This window comes from Callithrix jacchus, chromosome 11 (assembly GCF_049354715.1).
Source record: "Callithrix jacchus isolate 240 chromosome 11, calJac240_pri, whole genome shotgun sequence".
NCBI lineage: Eukaryota > Metazoa > Chordata > Mammalia > Primates > Cebidae > Callithrix > Callithrix jacchus.
In genome coordinates this window covers 67,774,836-67,797,525 of record NC_133512.1, presented here as the reverse complement: position 1 = coordinate 67,797,525, position 22,690 = coordinate 67,774,836, and the positions used below count along the sequence as shown (strand labels likewise).

The 22,690-nt window shown below is 36.8% G+C and overlaps 1 protein-coding gene across 26 annotated transcripts in view; it reads right to left on the bottom strand.

Moving 5' to 3' along the window:
- The window catches only part of CACNA2D1 (calcium voltage-gated channel auxiliary subunit alpha2delta 1), a 500,040-nt gene that overhangs the window by 130,711 nt on the left and 346,639 nt on the right, over positions 1–22,690 (bottom strand). For all 26 annotated transcript variants that reach the window (XM_035253974.3, XM_035253976.3, XM_078342985.1 and 23 more), the window contains exon 7: positions 3,320–3,451. In XM_035253974.3, coding sequence (XP_035109865.1) covers positions 3,320–3,451 — 132 coding nt within the window. The remainder of the gene's footprint in view (positions 1–3,319; positions 3,452–22,690) is intronic.

Genomic DNA, 22,690 nt, shown 5'->3' with positions numbered 1-22,690 from the left:
GATTCTATTTTATCATTATTGTCATAAAGAGCAACTCAGTAACAGATTCACTAAACTAAAATTGATTCAAGTGTATTCCACAGCAGTCAAGTTGGCTATTTTACAGACCTTCCTGTAACAGGTAAATGAATTCAACCTGACTGTCATTTAGTGAGTCAATTTGCTTGCCAAACTCTTACATAAAAACTAGATATTCTGAGTGGGAACAGGGTGGCTTCCACACCTAATGTTCTGCAGAGACTGATGCAGGACTTTTCTCTGTTACTTTGCCAGCCAGAAACCTCCAGCCAGTGACGTCCCTACCCAGGCCTTGCTTGGGCCTGAGTTCACCAGAGGAGACAGCCCTTCTTCTCTGCCTGCTGGTCAGCACCCAGCCTGCACTCTGGCATGGATCCCATGGTCTCCGCAACTGTGCACTCAGCCCTTGATGGGAGGGAGTGGGAGGGAGTGTGTGAGCAAGTGAGTGCAGGCTCCGGATCAGCTATTCCAAGTGCTGGTACAGAAGCAGGCTCTGTATGGGGCTTGTGGCTAGACTAGGCATGTTGAAAGTGACTCCTTTGGTGGACTCTGGCACCCTGAATGGAGGAACATGGTGGTGCCCAGGCAGGGGTGCCCCTGACCCTGAAGCATGCATTACAGCATGCTAATTAGCTCTTTCAGTCCTGCTATCTGCAGCCTGACAGACGGTGGCACATTAACAGCTCTGTCAGGCCCTTGCTTCACTCTGGTCCACGGCTCCCAGGCTGGCTCAGCCCTGACACTGCTTCCTGGTGTGTTGGGTAGCTGCTGTCCACCAGCAGAGGCCAGAGGGCCATAGTGTTACAACCTTCTTTGCACCCACATTCTGTGGGTCCCACATTCTCATCACATGTCCAAGAAGAATGAGGACAATTGACAGGTAGGGAGGGCAGAGAAGAATCTTATTGAGCACTGAGAAAGCTCTCAGAGGAGAGGGAATGTAAGGGTCATCCCCCACCTGATGTTAGATGGTCTCTTGCTCAGTGTGGCTGGGTCTAGGGCTTTTATGGACTCAGAATAGGGAATTCATGTTGAATGGTTTGTAAGTATACAAAAAAGAATAAAACAAAGGCACCATTCAAAGGTGGGCATGACAGTGTAAAAAAACCAATTAGGAAAGGGTAGTTGTGTGTAAAATAGGTGAAGGGTGGGGATCAATCAGAGGAAAACATGTCAAACAGGAAGAGAGATTCTCAATCTGGTCCAAAGATTTACCTGGGAATTACAGATAGGTTTTGAACTGTCTTCGGCTTGAAGGTAGTGTTACACCAGAAACCCTCCCCTCTCTTCTCAGATTTTGTCTGTCTCCTGCCTCTATCAAAACCACATGAATTCTGCTAAATATGTTTTCCAACATGAAATGAATAAATGTCAACACATTTGAAAATATATAAGCATTAAAAAATTAAAGCCATCATCCCTCAGCATTTGAAATAAATTACAGAATGTGTTTTATTAATTTTTGAAGTTAACTGCTATTTGTTAAAACAACCATTTTTGAAAAGCATTCATAATACAACTAATCTTTTCATCTCTGCTTGATCTTTACAATACCTCTTGATCCCCATGTTTTCTCTCCCATGTTGCATCCATTCTTTCCTTCCTCTCTTGTTTTCTTTTGTAACCCTTGTCTCTCTCACTGGACATCATCATTCTCTGATGATTGGTTGCTCATTATCATCCTAATTTTCTTTAAATAATTGTTTCCTTCTTTCCCTTAGTTATTTATATATGGAATATATAATATTCTTAAAAGCTATATAATGCTGTAAGTTATTGACAAATATATTCTTATATTTGTATATTACTGGATAGGATATCAGATGTCTATTTCCTATATTTTAAATTATGTCAGGTCTTATAATTTATAAATGTTTTGTAAGACCTGATATAATTATAAGGTTTATTACATCAGGTTTACTGTGTGCATGAGTAGTGTTGTCTTTTTCCTTTATGTTATGTTACATACTCAAATTTTAAGTCTTCTGATAGCATTTAACATGTTAATAAAATAATAAGATTATGTTACCAGGGTTGTATTAAAGTGAACAATATTCCATACAGAAAACATTTCACTATTATAATGATAAACTATGTGATATATTCTCCACATCAGATATTAATAAAAATATTTTATAACTCATTTTTTCAATATTTAATACAAACTTGGCCTTTCCTAGTGTGTTGGCTTATACAGAAAAAATTATTACTGATTTACCATCTGGCATTTGCAACCCTGAAGAAGTTATATGGTCTTTACCTAACTTGAGTACCATTTGATCTGGTGATATCCAGACACTTTCATTTATTCCTATAATATTACAATCCAAATCTATATGTTTTTACATTTTTATTTCACTCCTATGTACTGCTGTGACTTTTTATAAGACTAACTGATTTTGTTAAATATGTTTAGGACCCCCAAGCCTCAAGAAGAATTATGCTATTTAAAGTCATATGGTAGCCATTTAAAGCCAAATTATCGAGCATGGATCCTACAACTCAGATCATGTGTTTGACGTGGAAAATGCATTTTATGTTTGTCATCTTGCTCTAAAAAGTGGAGAAGTTAAAAACACCAACAGACATTTGACTTAAGGTTTTTTCAATAGGTTTTCAGGATGTACTAGCGATTAATTTTTCATTTTTGTATAGAAATTACTATTTCTCCTTACTCTTTTATAATAATACACATTTATAAAAAGGTTTTTTCATTTTGACATATTCATCTTCACTGAGTATATACAATCACTGAGATGCATTCAGAAGTAATACAACCTGACACATGAGAAAAACTATTTTCTTTGTGATTTCATTTTATTTCTTGCCCTACTCATTTTATGGATCCACATCTACTGATTAAAGAAATGCATTAACACTTATGTTACAAATTTCAATCTCAGACTTAAAATCTGAAGATAAATATTTCAATTAATTTATAAAATCCAACTCTCTAACATGACTCACAGCTTGGTGCATGCTGAGCAGTTGGGCCTTTTTCTTGGAGCTGTTTTAAGACAGATGGTAATTTCCTGTTCCAGGTATATACCTAAGGATACTTGCTTATGGTATCACAGCAGCATGGCCTGATTCCAGGTATCAATAGTTCCAATTGCTCCTTAGGTATTTCAGTTTAAAGTGATTTTGGTCAATCTAAAGCCATGTAAAGAAGAATATTCTTTCCTTATAAAAGTAGTGTGATATAATCATATTTTTCTTACAATGTCAGGGAAGATAACAGAGTATTCTCCAGAAACATTGAGGCTGGAACTTGACAATGATTGAATCACTAAGCACCTACCTGGATAATATCGAGCCAGGCCAGTGGCACTGCCAAAAACCTGCCACAACAGTGAAGGGTCTTCCTCTCGATTTTTTTTGAAAACTTCATCTAAGGCACTTGTCCAGTTGAGTTCATTTAACACAATTGTTGCTAACAAAAAAAGAAAAAAAAAGTAATTAATTCAAATTTATAATTAAACACTGAATCTGTCTTCATTTATTTACAAAATAATATTAAATATGTTCATTGTTCTACCTATCAAAGCACTTTAATCCAGTCATTATCAACAAGTTTTAGACATTTTAGAGGACAGTTTGACTGGATCTAATACCAACAGGCACATTGTGTTCATTGAAAAATGTTCTTAAGAGATTTACACTCTGGAGAGAATTTCTGAAAATAAAATTTTATATGACAGTGGCCCTACATTTTGGCCTGGATTATTTTTTGTTGTGGGGTCTGTCTTGTGAACTGTACAATGTTTAGCAGCAACTCTAGCCTGTACCCACAAGATACCAGTAGTTCCCCATCCCCCAGTTGTGACAAGCAAAAATGTCTCCAGAATGTCAGACGGCCCCTGGGGGACAAAAATCAGTCCTGCTTGAGAACCACTGTGACATACAAAATATGAGGAGGGATGAGTGTTATTCCTTTTTATCCTCGGAAATAGTTCTGAGGAAACCTATAGGACACTTTAGGACAGAGTTTTAAGACCATAGTACTCAACTATTGATGACTTGAGGAGGCATAGCTGCATAAATTAGCCTGCTACCTGAGTAAAAAAAAAAGATGTTTGTTGAGCATAGCTTATCAACTGTGTTTACACAATGAAAATATATATATTTTAGTGATGGGAAATTTCATTCAGAGGCTTGACAATATCAGTGTTAAAAACAAACTAGCTGACACTTTATCACTACCTTCATAAATGATAGGGTGTTTTTGTTTGTTTGTTTTTGCTACTGTTAGTTGTGTTAATGAGGGCATGGTGCCAATAAGGGCCAGGTGATGATTCTGATACATATTTATAACTAGAAACTGATCTGGGATAGGCATTACAGACATATACCATTCATTACAATGGAAGAGAAACAATTATAATGTAGGACATAATATGGGTTAAAGTAGTTAAGTTATAAAATAATTTCTAATTTTTGGCCTTCATGATCATAACTTCTCAAGTCTAGCATACTAAAAATTTAATGGGCCTAATATAACACAAAATGATGACATAGATAATCTTATGTGTAAAATACCCATCAGAGATTAGCAGATTGGGCCACTCTGCCTTTGACACTCTCTGACCACTCTGAACAGTGGAAATGTGCTTACGATAAAGACTAGAGATACAGCTTAACCTTTTTCTACTTTTTTCTGTGATGAAAGCAAATGAATACCATAATGGTTAAATCACATACAAGCTTTTTTAAAGGTAAAATTAAAAAGAGCTTCTGTGAAAAAAGATGCACAGCCTATGCGTTTATATTTTAAAGTGTGTATCATTTATAAAAACAAGGTGATTGTGAAACTGTTCTGGGACCAGCAGGCTAATGCAGTTCCACATTATTGAAAACTAACAAGATTTTCATCTTTATGGATGCGATTACTTTCAAAAAGATCAGATGTGTGTGTGTGAATATTCATGAGCTGCGTCAGATCCATCCTGCATCTGAGATACTGGAGAATTCATATTCAAAAGCATGATCCAATGAACACTAAGTGGCTAGTTATATGAGAATTTATATTCACACAGATAACCTGAACTGATACCCATTATGCATGAATATTTATATCAATATACAAAATAGCACAGAAAGAGGGGCATTGTGCTTTCTCTTAAACATTTTGACTTTTATAGTAATATTCTATTAAACAAATGTTTATTTATGATCCAGATAGACTTCATTAATGCCCAATCTATTCTATCTCTAATTTCCTTGACTCTTTCATTCATATTAGGCAACAACATCTAGTTATTTTTAATAAAGTTTTATTTGTTTTCAAGGCTGCTAACTTTTTCTTAGTTTTGTTTGATAGCTCAACAGCTACTAAGTATTGGGTATTGATACACTAATTGTGAATTATAGTTTTATATAGTGAGGGAAAAAGTCAAGCTCTAAAATATTCCTATTATCCTGGCAATATGCTTTAAAATTTCCAGTTGATGCTTTGTAAATTTTCTTTTTCAGACAAGCCATTATTAAGGTAGATTTGAAAAAATTTTTCTCAAAATGTGTTCATCTACAAATGAGCAAATTATATAAGGAATTCCCAGACTAGGCACTAGAACTGATTTTAAATTTGACTCAGAATGAAAGTATTGGTATTGTACACCATCACATCAGTACGGTTTATAAATTTGATAGTACGCAATGTGTAGTAAGATGTAAGAATACAGATACTTCCATGTACTGGTGTATAGTTACAGGGACTTCTTAATGCAATCATTATCCTATTAGTCACAATCTTTTTATGGATGTCCAGAAACCAAAATTCAAAGAGAATCTTTTACAGGAATGCAAAATTACTACAGTCTTTGTAGGGGGCAGTTTGACAGGATCTACCTACCAATATGCACACAGTGTTCTTCAAGAGATTAATACCACAGAGAGAATATGGGTCTCCAGTTCTTAATCAGAGTATTATAGAGTCAGAATCACATATTCAATTATACCATTCACATTCCTTAAAATATCAAAACTAGAAAGTAGGATTCAATTGCTTCACTAGGAACATTTTTTTCAAATAATATTAAAAGTAGCTAAAAAATGTAAAGGAAAATATGTAAAGCATCAAACACGCCAGAATGAATACTATTTTAGACTTTGGGTTTTCTGCATACATTTTTCTGATCCACATTATGAAGTATATTAGACTAATAAACACATATTACTCTGGTACCTTGAAAAGACTAGACTTTTTTTCTTCTAAACCTTAAAAAATTAAATAGCTCATCCAGAATTACTAAGATGCCCAACATTTCTCCTTCTTTATCCTATTAGCACACTCAGGATAAATAATGCTGAAATAAGAGGGTAATGTGCAGATGTGGAATAATATAACACTAAAAGCACAATACTGGCTATACTAAGTTTGTGTCATTTCCTGGATATGAGTTCTGCTCTGTCATTTCCATTCTACTAACACACACGTTATCTCTCTTTCTCTTCCTTCATCTCTCCCTCTCCTCTGCCCCACCTTAACCCCATCTCTGTTTCTGTCTCTCTCAATGTGTAAGTAAAGTATATTTAGGAAGATTTTTTAGACTCACTATTCAGGTAAAAGTCAAGTGCTTTTTGAAATTAAAAGTTGTTTTCAGAAGATCGTTTGTTTTATATTATAAAGGGTTTATGTGGTTATGCTGGTGCCTTTCTCTATTCTCAGAAAGTAGTTTTAGTCCTTCCTGTTTTCCTGACACCATAGTTGTTAAAAAATAAAAGGTATGAAACATGATTATTTCATGATAGGAAAAATAAAACAAGGCCAAATTCCTTAGAAAATTATTCTCAGCAAATATTACTCTAGATTATGAAACTATTTTTCATTCATAAAAAACCTAATTTCAGAAAATAATGGTAGAATTCTAATTCACTAAAGTTCAATAAATTTCAACAAAATTCACCAAAAAACATTTTAACTTGTTATTGTATATTACAAAGACTTCAAAATGCAATGATTATTCTATAAGTCATAATATTTATTTGAATGTCCAGAGCAAACAATCAAAACTCAAAAGATTTTAATTGTGGAAATGTCAATATAAACTACTAGCCAAATAATGTTTAATATAAAAATTCCAGAATAATTTTCACTAAATAAAAAACTTAAAATATTTTTTATCACAAGCAAAACTCCTTTTATTTGAAGACATATATTTAATAATATTAATATTCTATAAATTGGTATTATTTAAAATTATTATTATATTTTATATTATCAATTATATATTCTGTATCTGTTTTGGCATCAGGGTCTGATTTTGTTAAAGATAATTTTTCCACAAATGGAGGTGGGAGATTGTTTCATAATGAAACTGTTCCCCCTGAGATCACTAGGCATTATTAAGTTCTCATAAGGAGCATGAAACCTAGATCTCTTACATGTGCCATTCACAACAGGGTTGATGCTCCTATGAGACTCTAATGCTGCTGTTCACCTGACAGAAGGCAGAGCTCAGGAAGTAAGGCTGTCCTGCTGCGTGGCCTAGTTCCTAACAGGTCAGGGACCCAGACTAGTCCATGGCCCATGGTTGGGGACTCCTGTTCTATATGATATTATATTATTTATTGGATATTATTTCCACAGTTGCTCTGTTTTTCTTCCCTACCCCTGACAAATAGTAATGCTTTACATTCACACACACGTCTAGTTTCTTGCTTGAAATGAGATTAGAAGTACATGAGCGGTCAATATTTTTTCACTGTACAAGACTGCTCAATGCCAATCTAGCCTTGAACCTACTACCAGTTACTGACAAATTTGGCTAACTGTCTTATATTAGGAGTGAAATTAGTTCTCATTTTCTATCAACTTTTAAGAAATGAAGATCTTTATCCCTGTTGAAAAATTCAATTTTCTAAAAATTAAGTCTTTTATAGATGTCCAAGGCCAAGCCTACAAAAAGCAGTGAGTGCTTAGAAAGCAAACCTTGACTTTGAGGCCTTTATTCTGAATGGCATAACAGGATTTCACTGATAATTGATTCAGAATGCCAAGCATACATCTCTATTCGTTGTTTATTTAGTTTTCAAAAACACAGCCTCCGTGTTCAGCAGTTCTCTCTTTTAGAGTGTCCTATTGTTCAGTCTGGATTCTCAAGGGAAGAAAGAAAAATCTAATTTGTAGCAGCACAAAAGAAACCCTTTACATTTGCTGCTAATTCTTCTGAAAAACATGGATCTTCTATCTATATCTTGTTTATGGCATGGAATACAGAATATCTGACGAGCTCTGAATCCAATGTTCTTCTGCAAACTTCAACCAATAAAATGTTGCACTATTGCTCCCTTTTAAGTTTGAATTAAGTTTGTATTAAGTTTGAGAACATTTTGTTGATTTATTCAGTGTCTGAAGCCTCACCATACATTCATGGCACCATATAACTATTTGAAAAATCTTAATGTTATCTATAATGTCAACTACAGCGTTTTCAACAGATTTATTGAGATGTCATTGACATATATAAAATAGCATAAAGTATGTTTTGATATACTTGTATGTTGTGAAGTTATCAAAATCAAGCGAATTAACTTATCCATCACCTTTACATAACTACCATTAGGGTGGAGGCTGGGGAAATTGAATTTAAGATCTATTCTCCTGGAAAATTACAAGTATACAATATGATATTGTTAACTATCCAAGCCATGCTGTATATTAGATCCAGAAATTATCTTTTAAAACTGAATCTCTGTCCCCTCACCTACAGCTTTCTAATGAAGCAGAATTATGTAGAAAAAAGAAAAAGATTTGTTATGATTTACTTAAAATACAAAATAACTTTAATAAGTCTTTCATAAAAGATGTAGCTACTGGAGATACATAAGAAACTACATACTAAAAAGTATTTTGTTTAATACTACTGAGTATCATACAGTTAAATAAGTAAAGCAAGAGAACAGCCCAAAAATGTTTGCTATTTCATGTAATTTATACTATTTTATTACAGCCTTGCATTGAGATAAAAATTAGCATATGCTATTGCTACTAACAAATATTTACTTAGTAATATTTATTAAGCACTTACTGTATGCCAAGTATTCATGATTTCACAAGCAGCATTTCATTTAACTTTTAAAATGACACTATACATAGAATATTAGTATTATCTTCCTTTTAAGAAAACAAAAATAAAATCTCAGCCCGTCATGGTGGCTCATGCCTGTAATCCCAGCATTTTGGGAGGCTGAGGCAGGTAGATCATGAGGTCAGGAGTTCGAGACCAGCCTGACCAATGTGATAAAATACAATACTCCTCTCTACTAAAAATACAAAAATTAGCCGGGCGAGGTGGCATGTACCTGCAGTCCCAGGTGCTCGGGAGGCTGAGGCAGGAGAATTGCTTGAACCCAATAGGCAGAAGTTGCAGTGAGCCAAGATGGCGCCACTGTACTCCAGCCTGGGTGACAGAATAAGACACCACCTCAAAAACAAAACAAAACAAAAAACAAAAATAAAATCTCAAAAGGTTACACAGTACAAGCTGTAAAGATGGCACTCAAACAAGTGTACTAGATTCCAAAATTCCTGCCTATGAGCTATTTATTTCTAGGCTTTTCAAAACTTTTTGTGTAGCTCTGATTATCCAGAATTTTAAATCGAAAAAAAACAAGATGGCCTATATCTTTGTAGCACAATAGTTCCTAATTAAGACGTACATTTCACCCCAGAAAATATTTGTGATGTCTAGGACATTTTTCACGGTCACAACTAGTTGGGTGCTACTGGCATCTAGTGAGTAGAGGCCAGAGATGCTTTAAACAGCCTACAATGCACAGGATAGACCCCACAGAGTTATCAATCCTAAAAAGTCAATAGTGCCTCAGTTGAGAAATCCTGTTCAAGTATAACTACAAATACAACTGATCAACTTTGGGAGAAAAAAAAGCAGTACCCAATGAATAGTGTCAATAAAAAGCCACAGGAAACTTCTATAAAATAAAAGATTATATATTAAAAATACTTCTTCGTAATAGTAAATTATGTCTGTATTTCATTCTACATTTTGGCACTCTTTGGATTCGGCAAATTTTCGGTTTTAGTTTTGGAAACTCTTACTATTCTCAACCTTAAACAAGCAAGCAAGGGTTTCAAATCTAGTTCTTAGTGCCCTTAAATGTTACCTCCTCCACACCTTTCATTTTTGGACAATATTTGTGACTTTGTTTAGTTTTAGATTCAGCACTGATTCTAAGTATGATTGTAAAAAAAAAAATATCTTTTGTGACAAATGTGCACTTCATACCATATGAAATAAGGTAGTCACAAAAAGAGTTGCATTATCAGATGAGCTGAGCCAGATGTCACTAATTTTATTCACCAACCCTCATCTCTGAAAAGAAAGATGTTAATAAGAAGAAACCTACTGATCTAATTAAGTGCACAGGGAAAAAAAGAATCCACTTTAAGGAGTAGACAGTGTGCATAAATATTAAAATGAATGAATCTTTTCAGTGGATTTGGCTAATGGAATCTCATCTAATCCCAGTGTAAATGAAAGATTAATAAGGTACAGGGAGATAGGAAGACCAAATCTAATCTCTCTAATCACGTCTCAGGCACCAGAATCCACCTCCCACTGAGGATGGGAGAGCAGAAGGCTCTGAGGCACACAAGGACCTTGATGAGGAGATAAGCCTTATTCCTACAGTTAATGTGGTAAAAATATGAAAAGGCCCTTGTCCTTGTCAGTTGTCTAGCCCCTGTATTACTGAGATTTCTGGCCTTGCCCCCTATCACTTTAGTTTCCTGCAGATTGAGCACCTGGCCAATGCCCAGAACACAGCTGTTCTGCTTTAATGAAATCTACAAATTGTAGAGCACAGAGGAGCTCAGAAGAAATCCACTTTATTATTAAAGAAAATAAGAGTAATGCAAGGGGAACAGAAGACACTAGGATCTAATATCATGTGTCTTAATGGAAGGATTTAATGTCACTTTAAATAAAATGGTAACTGTAAGATTTGGGGAGGGAGAAGGCTATATTTTGTACAAGAAACGTCAGAAATATAGGAGCCCCAAGGTCAAAATATCATTTTATCCTTTGAGCACTCTAAGTTTTTCTCTTCCTAGTATTATCAAAACCAAATGAATTATTAACAACTTTGACAGCCTAGAATCACAATCACTGGTACAACATGCTATTTAAAACAAATCACTTAACTTCTTAGGCTTCTGTTCTTTTCACCTAAAAAAAACGGATATGGCTATATGAAGGATCCTAGAGAGCCTATAGGGTTGGTGTGAAGGTCAAGTAAGTTTAGGAATGAGAACTGAATTAACAAGCATATTTTTACTCCAGTTCTTTCCTCAGCTAGATTAAAATACTGTAAGGAACTCATCTCTTTAAGTGTCTCACATAGACAATGGCTTCTGACATGACACCGTATTGTTTTAGTGTGGTCAATAATTTTTTTTCCTTGAACAAAAATATTTTTTTTTACATAAAGCAGAGTGTAATTCTGTTTATGTTGTGTAAAACAATATTCCTTCTGCTCAACCCCCTAACACGCTCACATTATAAGATACTCTTCATTAGAATCAGCTAGTTGAAAATTTTCATTTCAAATTTAGGAACATTATCTAATCTGTAAATATAAACCAGCATAATTATCTAAAGAAAATACAATATCTTCCATTGATAGTACTTCACAGTCATGAGAAATGTTAGTATTTGTAATTACATATGTAGATAAATTGTTAAATTTCTATTCTGTATTTTAGAGTAATATTTCAGTAAATACATAGCCTGCTAAATTCTGGATAAACAACAAGAAATGCCCTGAAGATCTTTTATTTAGACCTTGAAAGTGGAAATAAAATATGTGAGTTTAAAAAAAATCAGAAACTCAGAGCTGAGCAATGAAGTTGGAAGCCATAGAAGAATGAATATGCAATTATGATCAAATTTTAAGAACTCCAAATTAGAGAGAGAGAGAGAGAGAGAGAGAGAGAGAGAGAGAGAGAGAGAGAGAATGTGTGTGTGTGTGTGTGTGTGTGAGTTTTTTTTTCATGCATACTATAGATTTTCTTGCTGGTGAGGCCTTTGTCTAAGTGGTATTTTTAAAATGAGCACGTGAATGTATGTAATATGTGCAAAGACTATTCACACCCATTATCCACCCTCTCACAGACTGTACGTCTTTCTGTCAGAAGCAGCCATTTGACCTTGGAAAAGTCTTTTAACCTCTCTAAACCTCAATTTCCTTACCCGCACAGTGGGGATAATAAGAATATCTGCATACAGAGCTGTTTTTGTAGATTATAAATACTTCAAACACTACTTGTCATTTAGTAACTACACAATAAATGTTACCTGCTCTTATCATTAATCATTATTTTCTCTGTCTCTTAATACTCAGCATTTAAAATATATTTTCAATTTATCTTGATAGACAAATTCCAATCTAACTGCTAAAATGTGAGTTTGAGTAACTAAAACCTAGTATTTTATTTTTCCTCTGGAACCTTTTCCCTTCTTACCTGAAACTCAGTAATGTCTAACAATGTTACTTAGTTTTCTTGTTATGAATCTCATGAAGAAAATCGTCTATTAACCTTTCCATTTCTATCACTATAAGACAATGGCAAACTTAAAAAATATATTTAACATATATAATTTGGTGAGAAAGTAATTTTTACAATGGCATATTCCTAGTGTTCCTGAAAGCAAACCACATTGATGAATGCTGCATTTAATATAGAATAGTCACATTAAAATTCTAGTAAAAGAAATGAAATTATGTAAGGTCTAATAGTCATATCAGGCAGCACCCACACATACACAGGCGCACACACATAGAATTATGCGCACACAAGCTCCTGTTAATGCTGAGAAGAAACTCCTACTAAGAAATACAGACCAAATTAGATCGGGGAAATCTCTTGCCTTTACTCGGAGACTGCCCAACTGCATAAGAAATTTAGTGTCTCCACATAAATCTGGACCGCTAAATTCACAAAGAAGGATCAAAAGTATTGGAAGTGACTAATGAGATACGATTGAAGAAGGATAACAAGGTTCCTGGGGACAAGGGTGATATTGTCAATGAGGCTCACACTGCTCGGTTCTCAAGGGTTTGTGCCAACCAGTTTCAGAACCAAGAGTTGCCTGGTAATTTTAAGATAGAAAGATCAGATCTATTGAAGTGTAGTACATAGAAGTCAGCTATAATCAAGAACAGTGACTGCTGGTTTAAACATATACTGCCTTCAGATTGAAAAGGAAAAAATATATACACATCTCATAAACTGAACTACAGATTAATACTTATACCAAATCCTACTACATAATGGTATGAATGAACTCAGGTACTATTTCTAAGACAACATGAGGTTAATATCCTTCTATCTTTAGTTGCACATGTAGAGATTGTCCATATACATGGACATCTATATACAAAAAGAAAAAAACAAATTATCAATATTGTCAGTATTCAGGATGCTTACAACAAAGTTAGCCTGACTTGTCTAGATTTTAATGTGGTTATTACAGTTGTTGGCACATTAAATTTACAAGTCCTTGCTACTGTATTACTCAGCAGATATCTTAGTACAGACATGATTCTGTCTTCTAATAAATCATGTATTTTTAATTTTCATTTATATTTCAATATCCCACAAAACTTTAGATTTTTCAAATTGATTTTAAAAGCTCAAATTATTCTGACATGGCTTTAAAATATTAAAAATAATTCAACACCTGATCAAAACAAGTACCCATAGACTTTTTAAAATGGCTTAAAGGTTTTCGGTCTGACAAAAGATAACAGAGGATGGTAAACAACCAGGTCGCGTTGGTTCTAACACCAGCAAAGCTGTCCTCGTTTCTGCTCCTAGCCATACTCTTGGGTCTTTGTGTAACCTTTAAATATCCTCCTTGCCTCTAATTACAGCTCACTTCCATCCATTCTTCCTACTGCTGCCACAATATTCTACTTGGCAAATGTCTTCCCTAATTAAAGGTTTTTGTTGGTTCTCCATAAAGCTTACCTTTTATGATTGGCTTCCTTCCATTCTTCCAGCATCCTCTCTTACTGCTCTTTCAAACACAACAAGCTCAAGCCATAACAAGACTTTTGCCACTCTCAGAGTATGTGAAGTTTACTGCTGCCTCAAATGTCATTCTGTACTATCTTCTCTGACTGGACTGAGCTTTTCCCTATGCCTACTTGTTAAACTTCTCTTTTCTTTCTCATTACATTTCAGCCTCACCTTCTCTACAGGGTGTACGATTTTCTCCACACCATCTCCCCTCATCCAGCAGAGCATAAACTCCCTCCCAACTCCTTGTAGCTTTCTCTATATTCCTCTATTAAAATACTTCCTACATTTCGCTATCTTTATTTGTGTGCCTTTTACTCTACTGGGTAGGGTAGGCACCCAGTTATTTTTCTTCTGATGCCTAGAATATAGTGAAAGAGGCAATGGGATGTGACAGACCTGTGTTTAATGCACAGTTGTACAACCTTGAGCAAACTATACAATTGTACAGATTTCTAGTTTTTAAGAAATGAGGTGAAGAAATTATGCACAATATCTAGGGCTGTGAAAATTAAAATATGCTTTACTTAATATATAACAAGCATGCCATAAACAGTAATAACTAATGTTTTTTGTATATACTAACAATACCTATTTGTTAATGAATGAGTATGTGAATATATGAGCTATACCTCTGTATTGGGTATTTTTAAGTTGGAAATCCTCTTCCAGTTCATTAATTACCTTTCATTCATTGGTGCCACATCATATCTGACCAAGTACTATGGTAAACATTTCCTTTTCTTTCCTTCAACCAACAATGATAAATGATTGATCAGTTTCATCTGGATTGGAGAGATTTAACCCATTCAAATGTCCATTTAATCCTGTTTTTAGTTTCATTTCAAGTTCTCTGATGAAACCACCCCTTTTAATGGAGATATTCGGAAAAGCCTGGTGCAAATACTGGCCCAATTTTTAGATAAGACCTTTAAGTCAGTGACTATGACTATGAAGCTTCTTGTTAAGTATTTTCCAATGTGTGTGCTGCATTTCCTAATCACCTAATTTCTATCATACATTCATCCAACAACTATTTACTAAGCACCTATTATGTATCTGGCACTATTCTAAGCTCTTGAGCAGGAGAGTAGGCACACTGTTTCCTCCAGAAGCCATGGTAAATATTTTAGGTCTATGGTCTACACATAGATCTAAAAACTCACTTTACAACAGTAGCATAGAAGCTTCCTTAGACAACACACAAACAAATGGGTGTGGCTGTGTTCCCAAAAAACTGTATTTACAAAAACACACAGTGAGCCATAGTTTGCAGACTCCTATATCCGAGTTATAGGACCTATCAAGACAGACAGAACTTCACTGTAGAAAAAAAAATAAATGAATGAATAGATAAGATCATCATGAGTGCTCTTTAAAGAATTAAATCTGGAGATGCCATAGAGATTGACTAGATGGCTGTGTGGATCAAGTTGTCAGGGATATCCTCCCTGAAGAACTTTATTCTAAACTGGGATTTTTTATTTATTTATTTACTTTTTTTGAGATGGAGTTTTGCTTTTGTTACCCAGGCTGGAGTGCAATGGTGACATCTCGGCTAACTGCAACCTCCGTCTCCTGGATTCAGGCAATTCTCCTGCCTCAGCCTCCTGAGTAGTTGGAATTACAGGCATGCGCCACCACGCCCAGCTAATTTTTATGTATTTTTCGTAGAGACGGGGTTTCACCATGTTGACCAGAATGGTCTCGATCTCTTGATTTTGGGATCCACCCGCCTCAGCCTCCCAAAGTGCTGGGATTACAGGCTTAAGCCACTGCGCCCGGTCTAAACTGGGATGTTAAAGACAACTAGCCATTGAAATATTGATATAAAGCATTTTAATAAACAAGTAGATGCAGCCAAGATGGTGTGGTAGGAGCAAATCAGGATTGCAGCTCTCAGTGAAGACGCAGAGGGTGAGTCCAATCCGCATTTCCAGACGGATCTTGGTTGCCTACAGAATGGGGAAATTCCCAGGTATAGGAGAGACATGGGACGCCAACACAGCTAAACGGCCGGCGCTGCACCGCAGCGGCACTCTGCACAGAACGCACTGGTCTGGGTGCCCTGTTAAACCGGCAATCTGAGATTTGGGAGGGCAGATTAGCATATCCATCTGATTAAATGGGACTTGGACAGTGAGCCAGACCAGGAGATTCCCGGGAAGAGATGTTTGAGCCGGCGCAGTGGGTCGCTGCATGGGAAATCACACAGATCCCAGTGCCCTATCAGCAGCCAACTGAAACACCTGGGAGAGAGTCAACTGTTCAACTTAAAAAAGAGGGCTCTAAGGAAGGGAGCCAGGTAATCAGGCGTGGCAAGTCCCGCCCCCACAGGGACAAACAAAAACGGCAATTCAAAATGCTCGGGGTTGAGAATTTAACTGCGGGCACAGCTGAACCCAGGACGGTGCAGCTCAGTGAGGTAGGGGCATCTGCCATTACCGAGGCATACTGCCCCTACTGAGGTACACTCCGATTGCTGACGCAGCCTGCCATTGCCAAGGCAACCCGTCATAACAGAGAGACTCTGCCAACAGGGCGGAGCCCGCAACAGCAGGGCGGAGCCCACGGCAACAGGGCCGAGCCCACGGCAACAGGGCCGAGCCCACAACAGTAGCGCGAAGCCCACGGCAGCAGGGCGGAGCCCACGGCAACAGGGCAGACCCCACGGCAGCAGAGCGAAGCCTCGGCAGGCAAATAGTGACTAGACAGCCTCCTAGCTGGGCAGGAAGGTGCAAGGGATACTCATAAAGAAAGCCCTAACTCCCCATGACAGAGCATCTGAGGAAAAAAAGGGGTTTTATGAGTTCTGCTGCAGCAGACTTAAATGTACTGACCTAACAGCCCTGAATGATCAACGGAGCTCACAGCTCAGCACTTGAGCTCCTATAAAGTACTGTCCGTCTTCTCAAGCAACTCCCTGACACCTGAATATCCAAAGAGTCACCTCAGAAAGGACTGATCAGACTGACATTTGGCAGGCATCATTCTGGGACAAAGATAGCAGAAGAAGAAACTGGTAGCATCCCTCACTGTTCCTCAGCTGCTACAGGTGTACCCCAGACAAGCAGGGCCTGGAGTGAACCCCAGCAGTCCTACAGCAGAGGGCCTAGACTGTTAGAAGGAAAACTAAGTAACAGAAATACTTCATCATCAACAATCTGGGCACCCACTCAGAGACCCAATCAAACATCAGCAGCTACTCAGATGACAGGTGGATAAACCCGCAAAGATGGGAAGAAACCAGTGCAAAAAGGAGAAAAATACCTGAAACCAAAACACCTTGCCTCCTACAAAGGGCCAAAACTCCTCACCAGCAAGGGAACAAAGCTGGATGGAGAATGAGTGTAATGAAATAACGGAATCAGACTTCAGAAGGTGGGTAATGAGAAACTTCCGTGAGCTAAAAGAACATGTTCTAAATCAATACAAAGAAACAAAGAACCTTGAAAAAAGATTTGAAAAAGGATTCGAGGAAATGATAACAACAATGGACAACTTAGAGAGGAATATAAACGAATTGAAGGAGCTGAAAAACACAAGAAGAAAACTTCGCGAAGCATGCACAAGTTTCAACAGCTGAATTGACCAAGCAGAAGAAAGAATATCAGAAGTTGAAGACCAACTCAATGAAATAAAACAAGAAACCAAGATTAGAGAAAAAAGCACAAAAAGGAATGGACAACGTCTCCAAGAAATGTGGGACTATGTGAAGAGACCTAACCTACGTTTGATAGGTGTACCAGAATGTGACGAAGAGAATGGATCCGAGCTGGAAAATACTCTTCAGGATAATATTCAGGAAAAACTCCCCAACCTAGCAAGGCAGGCCAATATTCAAGTCCAGGAAATACAGAGAAAACCTCAAGAATATTCCACAAGAAGAGCAACCCCAAGGCACATAATTGTCAGATTAAACAGGGTTGAAATGAAGGAGAAAATACAAAGGGCAGCCAGAGAGAAATGTCGGGTCACCCACAAAGGGAAGCCCATCAGACTCACAGCAGATCTCTCGGCAGAAATGCTACAAGCCAGAAGAGAGTGGGGGGCAATATTCAACATCCTTAAAGAAAAAAACTTTCAACCCAGATTTTCATATCCAGCCAAACTGCTTCATAAGGGAAGGAAAAATAAAATCCTTTGCAAACAAGCAAGTACTCAGAGATTTTGTCACCACCAGGCCTGCTTTGCAAGAGCTCCTGAAAGAGGCACTACACATAGAAAGGAACAACCAATACCAGCCATTCCAAAAACATACCAAATGCTAAAGAGCATCAACAAAATTAAGAATCTGCATCAACTAACGGGCAAAACAGCCAGCTAGCATCAAAATGGCAGTATCTAATTCACACATAACAATATTAACCCTAAATGTAAATGGGCTAAATGCACCAATCAAAAGACACAGACTGGCAAATTGGATAAAAAACAAAAACCCATCGGTGTGCTGTATCCAGAAAACCCATCTCACATGCAAGGATATACAAAGGCTCAAAATAAAGGGATGGAGGAAGATTTACCAAGCAAATGGAGAGCAAAAAAAGCAGGAGTTGCAATTCTCATCTCTGATAAAATAGACTATAAAGCAACAAAGATCAAAAGAGACAAAGAAGGCCATTACATAATGGTAAAAGGATTGATACAACAAGAAGAGCTAACGATCCTAAATATATATGGACCCAATACAGGAGCACCCAGATATATAAGGCAAGTTCTTAATGACTTACAAAGAAACTTAGACTCGACACAATAATAGTGGGATACTTTAACACTCCACTGTCAATATTCCACAAATCAACCAGACAGAAAATCAACAAGGATATCCAGGGCTTGAATTCATACCTGGAACAAGCAAACCAGATAGACATTTACAGAACTCTCCACCCCAGATCCATAGAATATACATTCTTCTCAGCACCACATCACACCTACTCTAAAATTGACCACATAATTGGAAGTAAAGCACTCCTCAGCAAATGCAAAACAACTGAAATCATAACAAACAGTCTCTCAGACCATAGTGCAATCAAGCTAGAGCTCAGAATTCAGAAACCAACTCAGAACCGCACAGCTTCATGGAAACTGAACAACTGGCTCTTGAATGTTGACTGGATAAACAATGAAATGAAGGCAGAAATAAAGAAGTTATTTGAAACCAACAAGAACGAAGAAACAACATACCAGAATCTCTGGGACACATTTAAAGCAGTCTCCACAGGAAAATATATAGGAATAAGTGCCCATATGAGAAGAGTGGAGAGATCCAAAATTGACACCTTATCATCAAAATTGAAAGAGCTAGAGGAACAAGATAAAAAAAACACAAAACCTAGCAGAAGACAAGAAATAACTAAGATCAGAGCTGAACTGAAGGAGACAGAGACACAAAAAACCCTTCAAAAATCAATAAATCCAAGAGCTGGTTTTTTGAAAAGATCAACAAAATAGACCACTAGCCAGACTGATAAAAAAGATAAGAGAGAACAACCAAATAGATGCAATAAAAAACGATAAAGGGGAAATAAACACAGATTCCACAGAAATTCAAACCATCATCAGAGACTATTACAAACAACTCTATGCACATAAACTAGTAAACCTGGAAGAAATGGATAAATTCCTGGACACCTGTGTCCTCCCAAGCCTAAACCAGGAGGAAGCTGCAACTAGGAATAGACCAATAACAAGGTCTGAAGTTGAGGCAGCAATTAAGAGCCTACCACTCAAAAAAAGACCAGCTCCTCTTTATGTGTCTGGTAGAATTCGGCTGTGAACCCATCTGGACCTGGTCTTTTTTTGGGAGCTGATACCATTCCTTCTGAAACTATTCCAAATAATCCAAAAGAGGGAATCCTTCCCAAATCATTTTATGAGACCAACATCATCCTGATACCAAAACCTGGCAGAGACTCTACAACAAAAGAAAACTTCAGGCCAATATCCATGATGAACATAGATGCAAAAATCTTCAATAAAATACTGATAAACCAATTGGAACAGCACATCAAGAAACTTACCCGTCATGATCAAGTAGGATTCATCCCAGGGATGGAAGGCTGGTTCAACATACGCAAGTCTATAAACGTAATTTACCACATAAACAGGACCAAAAACAAAAACGACATGATTATCTCAATTGATGCAGAGAAGGCATTTGACAAATTCAACAGTCCTTTATGCTAAAAACCCTCAATAAACTCGGTATTGAAGGAACGTATCTCAAAGTAATAAAAGCTATTTATGACAAACCAACAGCCAATATCATACTGAATGGGCAAAAACTGGAAGCATTCCCTTTGAAATCTGGCACTAGACAAGGATGCCCTCTCTCACCACTCCTATTCAGTATAGTACTGGAAGTTCTAGCTAGAGTATTCAGGCAATAAAAAGAAATAAAGGGTATTCAAATAGGAAAGGTGGAAGCCAAATTATCTCTATTTGCAGATGACATGATAGTATACCTAGAAGACCCCATTGTTTCAGCCCAAAAACTCCTGAAACTGATAAGCAACTTCAGCAAAGTCTCAGGATATAAAATCAATGTGCAAAAATCACAAGCATTCCTATACACCAATAACAGACTGAAAGAGAGCCAAATAAAGAACGAACTGCCATTTACAATTGCTACAAAAAGAATAAAATACCTAGGAATACAACTCACAGAAAACGTAAGGGACCTCTTCAAGGAAAACTACACACCACTGCTCAACGAAATAAGAGAAGACACAAACAGATGGAGAAACATTCCATGTTCATGGCTAGGAAGAATCAATATTGTGAAAATGGCTATATTTTCCAAAGTAATTTACAGGATCAACTATCCCCATCAAGCTACCATTGACTTTCTTCACAGAACTGGAAAAAACCAACATGAACTTCATATGTAACCAAAAGAGAGCCAGCATAGCCAAGTCAATTCTAAGCAAAAAGAACACAGCAGGAGGCATCACACACTACCAGACTTCAAACTATACTACAAGGCTACAGTAATCAAAACAGCATGGTACTGGTACCAAAACAGAGATATAGAACAATGGAACAAAACAGAGGCATCGGAGGCAACACAACATATTTACAACCATGCAATCTTTGATAAACCTGACAAAAACAAGCAATGGGGAAAGGATTCCCTGTTTAATAAATGGTGTTGGAAAACTGGCTAGCCATGTGCAGAAAGCAGAAACTGGACCCCTTCCTGACACCTTACACTAAAATTAACTCCAGATGGATTAAAGATTTAAACATAAGACCTGGCACCATAAAAACCCTAGAAGAAAATCTAGGCAAAACCATTCAGGACATAGGAATAGGCAAGGACTTCATGACCAAAACACCAAAAGCATTGGCAACAAAAGCCAAAATAGACAAATGGGACCTAATCAAACTCCACAGCTTCTGCACGGCAAAAGAAACAGTCACTAGAGTGAATTGGCAACCAAAAGAATGGAAAAAATGTTTGCAATTTACCCATCTGACAAAGGGCTGATATCCAGAATTTACAAAGAACTCAAACAGATTTACAGGAAAAAAACAAACAAGCCCATTCAAAAATGGGCAAAGGATATGAACAGACACTTTACAAAAGAAGACATATATGAGGCCAACAATCATATGAAAAAATGCTCATCGTCACTGGTCATCAGAGAGATGCAAATCAAAACCACATTGAGATACCATCTCACGCCAGTTAGAATGGCGATCATTAAAAAATCTGGAGACAACAGATGCTGGAGAGGATGTGGAGAAAAAGGAACACTTTTACACTGTTGGTGGAAGTGTAAATTAGTTCAACCATTGTGGAAGACAGTGTGGCGATTCCTCAAGGCCTTAGAAATAGAAATTCCATTTGACCCAGCAATCCCATTACTGGGTATATATCCAAAGGACTATAAATTGTTCTATTATAAGGACACATGCACACAAATGTTCATTGCAGCACTCTTTACAATAGCAAAGACCTGGAACCAACCCAAATGCCCATTGATGATAGACTGGATTGGGAAAATGTGGCACATATACACCACAGAATATTATGCAGCAATCAAAAATGATGAGTTCGTGTCTTTTGTAGGACATGGATGAATCTGGAGAACATCATTCTCAGCAAACTGACACAAGAACAGAAAATGAAATACCGCATATTCTCACTCATAGGCAGGTGATGAAAAATGAGAACACATGGACACAGGGAAGGGAGTACTACACTCTGGGGTCTATTGGGGGGAATAGGGGAGGGACAGTGGTGGTGGTGGGGAGCTGGGGAGGGATAGACTGGGGAGAAATGCCAAATGTGGGTGAAGGGGAGGAAGGCAGCAGAACACACTGCCATGTGTGTACCAATGCAACTATCTTGCATGTTCGGCACATGTACCCCAAAACCTAAAATGCAATTAAAAAATAAAATAAAAAATAAAGAAGTAGATCCAATAATATTGACAAATAGGAAATATCTAGATATCAGTATGATGGTATTATGATCTAGTGTGATATTGGTATTGACAAACTCTCAATACCTAAATATCTTGTAATAACAAAATATCCAAACAGATATATATGGCACAAAACAGTATTGTGACAGATTATAAATGGTTTCAATTTTCTTTACTGTAGTTGATATATCCTAGA